At 37.5% G+C, this 9,044-nt stretch overlaps 1 protein-coding gene across 5 annotated transcripts in view; it reads left to right on the top strand.

The window, feature by feature from the left end:
* The first annotated feature begins 1,629 nt into the window (after nucleotides 1-1,629).
* LOC127618638 (E3 ubiquitin-protein ligase HUWE1-like) overlaps nucleotides 1,630-9,044 on the top strand; it is an 81,273-nt gene continuing 73,858 nt past the window's right edge. For 4 of the 5 annotated variants that reach the window (XM_052091209.1, XM_052091208.1, XM_052091210.1 and 1 more), the window contains exons 1-10: nucleotides 1,630-1,662; nucleotides 4,428-4,477; nucleotides 4,739-4,805; nucleotides 4,914-5,012; nucleotides 5,101-5,307; nucleotides 5,393-5,545; nucleotides 7,246-7,308; nucleotides 8,429-8,506; nucleotides 8,637-8,684; nucleotides 8,798-8,966. In XM_052091209.1, the coding sequence (XP_051947169.1) occupies nucleotides 4,761-4,805; nucleotides 4,914-5,012; nucleotides 5,101-5,307; nucleotides 5,393-5,545; nucleotides 7,246-7,308; nucleotides 8,429-8,506; nucleotides 8,637-8,684; nucleotides 8,798-8,966 (862 nt within the window). In that variant the 5' untranslated portion in view covers nucleotides 1,630-1,662; nucleotides 4,428-4,477; nucleotides 4,739-4,760. Of the gene's footprint in view, nucleotides 1,663-3,060; nucleotides 3,281-4,427; nucleotides 4,478-4,738; nucleotides 4,806-4,913; nucleotides 5,013-5,100; nucleotides 5,308-5,392; nucleotides 5,546-7,245; nucleotides 7,309-8,428; nucleotides 8,507-8,636; nucleotides 8,685-8,797; nucleotides 8,967-9,044 lie in introns of those variants that run through there. The other variant, XM_052091207.1, reaches the window with a different exon arrangement.

Raw genomic sequence — 9,044 nt, 5'->3', positions numbered from 1 at the left:
ATGCTGACTTATCAATTGCAAGCAATATGGACAGAATACATAGCTGGCTCTGGGGCTGTCTGAGGGTGAATCTCATCCTCTTCTTACAACTCACTGTCAGACTCAGAATTTAGACATTGGGTAGGCTAGGGCTAACAGAAAACACCTTAAGGAAAATTTTCTTTTTTTCTGGTCACAAAGTGCATTAAGATTTTTTTTAAATACATGTATTTTTATTGTTTAAAGATGTAGCAACATAATTAGCTTGAAAATAAATAACAATGGAAGGTTGTTTTGATAAAAAATAAAAATTAATGGTGGCAAGGGTGCCTTTTACCACACACCTTATAGTGATATTGTGCAAATATATTGGGAAAATAGTTATTGGACACAATTTGTCAACTTAGGCAAATAATTTTGAGAGGGCAGTTTGCTTTTTTGAGTGACAAATTAAGATAATGCTTATTAAAAATAACTACTTCAGAACAGGGTTAACCATTTTCTGTTAATTTCACATTTGGCATTTTATAACATCTTAAGTATTTAAAACGAACAAATTCCCACTGTGATTGTATCAGTAAATGTGACAACTGTGAACATTCTTCATAACAAACCTAACCCTCCTCACTATGGGCCGTTAGCCACTGCAACAGGAGGGCTTTATCTTTTCACTAATTGGATTTAATCTCCTTGAACAAAACTGAACATGACAAATAAGTATTGTGGCTCAAAATAATCTTGATAATTTCCAGGATTGTCTTTAGCTACATGAATTTGCAAGATTTAAAAAAAATATTCTATATTAGATCAAATTACCTCAAAATCTTTTATTTTTATTTTTTATTTAATTTATTATGAGTTACAAAAATTAGTCAGATACATACACAACACAAACAGAATTCAAAAAATTAACACATTTCTCATATCACAAACATATAAGTATAAAAAAAAATATATAAAGTATAAAGCATCTATCTATCTATCTATCTATCTATCTATCTATCTATCTATCTATCTATCTATCTATCTATCTATCTATCTATCTATCTATCTATCTATCTATCTATCTATCTATCTATCTGTCTATCTATCTATAGATAGATAGATAGATAGATAGATAGATAGATATCACATAAGCATACATATACAGTACAATTATTCAAGATAGATGAAATAAAAAAATAAAAAAAAATAAAAATAATTACCTCAAAATCAAACTTTAGACATTGCACGCAGTGATCTCATGGATCAGGAACATTTTGCAGTACATAATGTGCACTCAATAAAAGTGTGTTCTTTTACATGTTCTTAACAGATAAGGCAAGACCAATTAATTTCAGGTTGAACAAATCATTCATTGTATCACTATTCTCTCAGTTAACACTGAAAATTGGTCCCACAGACCCGAAACACCACACATAGGTTAAAGCTTTTGGTGTATCTGAAGCTTCAAGAGATCCACAAGGGGATTCGTGTCGGATCGAAAATGGATTGTACTCAATTGTATTCGATTATTCCGATGATATTTTTAGGATTCTGTCTGGGAACATATCACTCAAGGGGCCGGTCTGCGTGTCTGCAGCAGGTTACTATTGGTGAAGAGGAACCATACTGAAATATCGCGAGATGTACATCCCCACTCGCTGCTGTAAGATGGAGAAGTTATGTTGAGGCGCAATCGAGGTAAGAGCTTAAATTAGTCTTTGTTTGGCGTAGACGCATGTGGCTGACCCAGAGTGACCGTAAACAGAAACATACGGGTTTACTTGTGACTTGTGCGTGAACACTGTGGGTAAAATTAGTGTTTTGGTCGCAAAGACCGGGCACTTCACTGAAATAAACCGCCATTTTTAATTTGCGGTCGGACTGACGAGCATTGTGATGTGAGTGTCTATCCGCGCGCATCGATAATACACCAATGTATGGACATTATGTATGCAGGATCACTGTAAAAATGATAGATATGTATTGAGCGTGCGTGAAATTACATCTTAACACGGACTATAGGGGAAAGCGTTTTCCATCATGAGATCGCGACGTAAGAACAAGTGTGATAGCTGTGTGATAGCATGTGCTTATATGAAATGTAAAATCTCAGATTTTCTGCTGCATGTATGTGGTCGTATGATTGTGAGTTTTCAATCATCACGGCTCCAAAACCTTGAATGAGACCGTTATCTGTACTGATGCTCATACATATGCTTATGCTGGGTCGTCAAGTGAAGCATACTATAAAAGTCTTGACAAATCAATTCTTTTTATTTCGCTGTTTGGAATTAAAGACATTAGGTGGAAATGTAACGTGTACCCATTCTAATCTGTTTGGGACATAAATATAGGCCTACAGTATTCCGCGAGGGAAGAATTAGTTTTTTAGGATGTAAATGCACTCCCAGACAACTCATTTGCTTAGCATTTTTAATGCTATATTATGATAATATGGGTCTGTGTGGCTAAAATGGCCTAAAATGTAAACTAAACAAAGATTATAATGATGCTTCAGTTGTAAAACATTTTAGTGTCCACTTGAACAAAAGTCTCAGTAGTATTATCATAATAAAAATAGATTTCTCTACAGGTCTAATGATCTGGTTAAAGTAAAATTGGTAAAATTCTCTCATTTATTCACCCCATATCATCTAAGATGTGTATGACTTCCTTCTGCAGAACACAGACAAATATTTTTTAGAAGAACACCTCAGTGCTTTAGGTCAATGCAAGTGAATGGCACCAAATTTGGAAATGCATAAACTTTTCTTCTTTATCAGATCAGCTTAAGTTTATTCTATCATGTATAAACTTAAAACCCAAACATCAATAACTCTCATTTACTTATTTGGATTGATACTGGACAGATTATACAATATCAGTACGCATAAATACAGATTTTTCTCAATAAAGTAGACATCATGTGTGACGCCACGTTCGCCCCCAAATGTTGCTACGCACAATTGCAGCAGTAAAAAGTGAGAAATCGAGCCGTCTACTGGAAGTCAGTGTTAAGGTAGGCCCTAGTGGAGAATGATTCAGCGAGATATTCTGCGTTTCTCAGCTAACCCACCAAACCAGCGCATGCACCGCATTCTTATCACCCGCCGGCACTGTGCGCATCACCAGCTACATTTCATCCAGACAAATGCGTTGGCTGAAAATGCGTGAATAATACACGGTACAGTTGTGTCAGTGTGCGCGCGCTGTGACAGACGCAGTTTTTCTGAGCCGGAGATCTGAGCGGGTTTCCTGGAGCAGGCCGGTCTGAGCCGCGCTCTAGATTAGACCAGAGCATGTGTGCAGCCTTGAGGTAAAATATGGATCAGTGTAGCTTCGTTCCTGACATATACTTTGTCGGTCCATGGTTATATTAAGGACTTGGTGAATGTTTGTTTCAAGAAATGCTTTGGGTAAATGTTTTTTAACTGTGAGTTTAGGTTGTGCTGGTTTGTGTTGACATGTTGAACGGAATTGTGTGTTGCTCCTCAAAACTGTGTAGCTTCGCGAACTCCGAATCAAAGATGTCGCACGAGCGTCTAACGGTCAAATGTCCTCACTCAGCTTGGTGTTATTTATTTACATATTCGAAGACTGGCGACCGTTGTTTTATTCGTGCTATTTAAAAAAAAGTTCAAATATGTTTGTCCGCAATGACAGTGTTTATCTGCAAACCATAGCTTTGCTGACTGAGGTAGCTCATTAGCAAGGAAAAACTAGCTAGCATGTTAGCTGCATGTTGCCCTCCGTTTCTGTCGTGTTGTTATTAAAAGCAGTTGATTCATGTATTTTAATGGGTTTGTTGGTTGTTTTTACACTCACTCCCAGGGCATTGTTATTTGTTTACTGTATTGTACTTTCGTTAATGGGGAAAGATCTGGTTGGCTAATGTTATTGTAATTTTTGATATTCGGTAAGTAGCTGCTCAGTTAATGGCCATTGTGTTGATCTGTCGTTTGCATTATATTTAGGTTCTCTGCTAACAACTTAATTGTTGTGCTTGCACTAACATTATAAATGTAGAGCTAGATAAAGTTTTTGTTTAGGCTTTGTAATTTTAACGTGGCTTGTGTTCATTTTCCATGTCAGCTTCCTTGGTCACAGGCCAGTGCTTCTCATTGACCGGGTTCAAGGTCCTAAATCAATTTGGTTTCTCAGGATTAAACGTAACATTAACAGCTTGTTCCAGAAGGAGCAATTTAATTGTTTCGATTAACTAAGAACATGCTTGAGAAGAGAGATTGCGTGTGCCCAGTATCTGAACTAATGTGGGTTGTTCGTACCCAAGCTGTCATTATTCTTTGGCTCTTTGTCGGTCTTTACTTGGATTTCCCTAAGCCAGACTTAATTTTTAATTTGACTACTCCTTAGTGTAAAACTGTAGAGCATGTGTGTTTTCTTTGAGTTCTTCTGTTTACTGTTGGGGATCATTTCACTTTCATCTTTCTCTTTTGTTTTAGGTTTTGCACATGAAAAATGCCGTTAAGTTGGAATTGCCAAATCATATACAGTGAGTTCTTTTTTTAAATATTTTTGTGTTTTCAGGTTACCTTCCTAAACACATCGCACTGATGTATGTTTAGTGTGACATCAGTGTGTTTTCATTTGGGCCTAAATTTGGCTCCTTGTTTATTCATGATTGTGTAATTATTCCATGTTAGGCAGTGCTAAATTTGATTAAATGTCATGTGGTATGTCATTGAATATTATTCACTGTTCAGTTGACTAAGCTTGTATTATTCACATACACTAATTTCTGTTTTTCTCACAGGAACAGAGTGTAGAAATTGACCATGAAGGTCGACAGAAGCAAATTAAAGAAAACCCCTACTGAAGCGGTCAGTATGCAGGAATATCTACAGTGTATACATAGTGTTTGATTTTGTTTGTGTGCGTGCTGAAGGTTTTCGTCATTGTTGACATGCTCTTGTGCTCCTCCCTCCCAGCCTGCAGACTGTAGGACTCTCATAGAGAAGCTGAAGGGATGTAGCGATGAACAGTTGTTGCTGGAACTGCAGCAAATCAAGACATGGAACATTGGCAAGGTGAGAAATAAGACCATACAGTAGACCATACATCTGTGTCATCTTGGTACATTTTAGATCTCTTATTGCTGCTTATTTCTCTTGGCAGTGTGAGCTATACCACTGGGTGGACCTGCTGGACCGCTTTGATGGCATCCTCTGTGATGCGGGTCAGACAGTGGAGAACATGTCGTGGTTGTTGGTGTGCGACCGGCCAGAGAATGGGCAGCTGAAAGCCTTATTGCTGGCGGTGCTCAACTTCACTGCACTTTTGATCGAATACAGCTTTTCTAGACACCTGTACAGCTCTATAGAGGTACCACAACCCCATTCACTTCTGTTAGCCTTTAATGCTGCTTCAGGAGTTGACTGACCATTTCTTTTTTCTTTTGTGGCTGTAGCATTTGACCACCCTTCTAGCATCATGTGACATGCAGGTGGTTCTGTCTGTGCTGAATCTCCTGTATGTGTTCAGCAAACGTTCCAACTACATCACCAGACTGGGCTCAGATAAAAGGAGTCCATTGCTTGCTCGTCTGCAACATTTGGCTGAGGTATGAGAGATCTACTTATAGTCATGGCAAGTTTCGATCAATGAAGATTTAAAGATACTTGAAGGTGATTGATCTACCAGTTCAAAAAGCAGCTGCTAAATAAGAGGCTTTTGATATAAATTTTCTGTGACCACGTGCATATTTAAAAACACCCATTCTCATCTTTTGTCTAGTTGTCAGTTGTGATGTTTAAAGAATGGCATCTTTAATTTGAGTGTGCACTTTTGAGTTATTGTTGCAATTGTTTTAAGTGTTTTGAAGTGTTCTACCTGAAGCAGCAAAATTGACCTGGTTCTGTACAGACAGGTGCACTCATGATTTTAGTTAGGGATGTCCCGATCAAATTTTTGGCTCCTGATCTGATATTTAAATATTAAATATCTGCCGATACCGAGTCCCGATCCGATACTTGTATTTGCCTAGATAATGGAGCTGCAGACTGTTTTTTATTTGTTTACAAAAATAACTAAGTAAACAAATTAAAAGATGTCTTCAGCTTAATGCATTTAACTTATTTCAGCTTGCATTATTATAAAACTCACATATAAAATCAACTTCTACTTGGAATGGTGTAATAGCTTATTTTAACTTTAATATTTAGGTACAAAAATAAATCACAAATCCACTGAGTTCTGTATAGATGAATAGAAATCTTGCATACGCTTACAAATGGTGTAAACACCATTCACCATATCAATGACTTGAATAGTCACAACAAAAAAAATTATTCCGTTAAAAGGTATTCCAAATTTTGCAATTCCACTTAAACGTGGTGTAAACAGTTACACTTGAACAGGTTAGACAATAACGAAGTTAATAATTAATATCAAAATGCCATTGTGACATACTGACAACCAGTAAAAACCATGAACGCATCACACACCGCAGAGATGCATTAAAAAAAATAAACTCTAAAACTGCTTCAGTGAAAAACCATTAATATCTTTGGTCTGTTAGCTGTATTTGAGTTTTGCTGTAATACAAATCACTAATTATTAGGCAAATGCATGAAGACGCGGTGTCGTTATTGAAGTTTAAACGATTATATTTATTATTAGTGGTATTGTGACCAACTTTAATCTGATTTAAATTGGGATGAGTGACTGATGAAAGAGTGCTCATGTTAAAGAGAGTAACGCTAAAAGTGGTCATGATTGCTCAAACAGTCTCTATCACTTAACACAACGTCTGATTGTCACAACTTGTGTATCATGTATTTGCTTGTTTATTTGTTTTTAAATCTGTTAGCAGCCTCTGTCCTCTTCCTGTTCACTGTGGAACGAGTCAGAATAACTACCGTAACGACTCTAGAAAATGGGCAAATTAATGTTCTTACACATTTTTAAAAACAAACCAGCATATTCATCTCAATTAGATCATGTCTGAAAGTTTAATTTTGTGAATGCTTAGAATTGCCAACAACTCATCCTCCATAGTCCATTCTGTCATGCTTCAAGAGCTGAGAAAGCACAAATTCATTAGAGGAGCAGTGTATGTGTAATTGCCTGCATGCTGCAAAAAAGATCGGTCCTAAATATAGGCACGATCGGCCGATCACGGATTTAAGACTAATATCGGCCGATTTTGATCAGCAGCTGATCGATCAGGACATCTCTAATTTTAGTTCAGTGGCATATCAAGGCTGAGGGTTGTTGTCTTTCATTCTACACCTTTTCCTGATTCTTTTTTCCCTCTTTTAGAGCTGGGGTGGGAAAGAGAATGGCTTTGGTCTTGCTGAGTGCTGCAGAGACCTGCCGTTGTCGGTATGCTATTACTATTATATAAAATTCTCATTTATCCTGCTATGTAATTGTGTGAATGGGGGGGGGGGGGGAGGCTTGTTAGATTTACAGCTACTTTAACTATTTATGTCTTTTTTTTTTTAAAAGGGTTAGTTCACCCAAAAAAGAAAATTCTCACCATTTACTCACCCTCATGCCATCCCAGATGTGTGACTTTCTTCTGTAGAACACAAACAAAGATATTTAGAAGAATATCTCAGTTCTGTAGGTAGAAGTCTGCACGGCCCTTAAAATGAAACCGAACCCGACCTGTACCCGAGACCGTGTGGCCCGAATGAGACGAACGTCAGATTTTAAGCCAGAACCAAACCCGAAATTAACTATCTAATTTATTCCTAGACAGTATTGTTGCAATAGGCTATATTTTAAGTAAGCTTGTAGGCAACATTAATAAGAGAAACCGTAAACGGGTGCAAATATCAAAGACATTCATCCAGAATGTGTTTACATAGGGAATGGGAAAACAGAACAGACACGTGCAAAAACACATTTTGTGTGAAAAGCCCCTATCTCGTCCGTTCACGTGTCTGTGAGTGAGAGGGCGTGGCAATACAAATTCGGTAAGCCTGTTTATTTTTGCATTCATTACAAAAACTATCCAGACCCGAAGTCAAACTCCAGTGATTTAATTAATGTCTTCTGAAGCGAGCCATTTGGTTTTGGGTGAGAACGGACCAAAATGTACTTAAAAAAAATAAATAAAAAATAAATCATGATCGTGCCTAGAGACTGCAATGGCAAGATGCACAGTGAAAAGTACATCGATATTTTGGCCTGTTCTCACCCAAAGCCAACTGGATCACTTCAGAAGGCATTGATTAAACACCTGGGGTCTGATGGATTATGTTTATGCTGACTTTATCTCCTTTTTGGATCTTCAAAGGCCTGATCACATTCACTTGCATTGTATGGACCTATAGAGCTGAAATATTCTTCTAAAAATCTTTTAGTAGAAGAAAGTATTGAGGATGGCATGAGGGTGAGGAAATCAGTGAATTTTCATTTTTTAGTGAACTATCCCTTTAAGCCATTTCTAGTGTGTTTCTTCATTCTGTGATGACTCTTTGTTTATGCTGTGCAGAAGTATCCACCTAGTGCCACAACATTGCACTTTGAGTTCTATGCAGAACCCAACTCGGAGGTCAAAGTTGAGAAGAAAGTATGCATTGAGTCACTCTTCCCTTTATTTGAACACACTTTTTGGTTAAACAAAACAATTGTTTTTGTTCTAAGTTGTCTTTGTGTACTGCCTTCTAAACTTTTTGTTGTTGTAATTTCCCTCTCAACAGGCATGCAGCAACACACTACACTACATTCATATCGAACAACTTGATAAGGTGGGTTCTGGTGGTTGTTTTCATTGTGGAATAGTTAATAGAAGCACATTGGTCTTTAATAGTTATTGATTACACTTGAATCTAATTTGTGCTTTTTCCCGGTGCACTCTTAGATTTCAGAGAGTCCTTCTGAGATCATGCAGTCTCTGACGGCCATGTACAACATCCCTAAAGACAAACAAATATTGCTTTTCACACATATTCGTCTGGCCCATGGCTTCTCCAACCACAAGAGGAGGCTGCAGGCCGTGCAAGCCAGGCTACATGCCATCTCCATACTCGGTGAGTGGCTCCTGAGTTAGTGGCCAAAATTAGGACAGGCAGTTATTTTCATAAAACAGCCCTAGCTTATTACTGTCT

Source organism: Xyrauchen texanus, chromosome 25 (assembly GCF_025860055.1).
Source record: "Xyrauchen texanus isolate HMW12.3.18 chromosome 25, RBS_HiC_50CHRs, whole genome shotgun sequence".
NCBI lineage: Eukaryota > Metazoa > Chordata > Actinopteri > Cypriniformes > Catostomidae > Xyrauchen > Xyrauchen texanus.
This window is presented reverse-complemented; position numbering and strand designations above follow the sequence as displayed.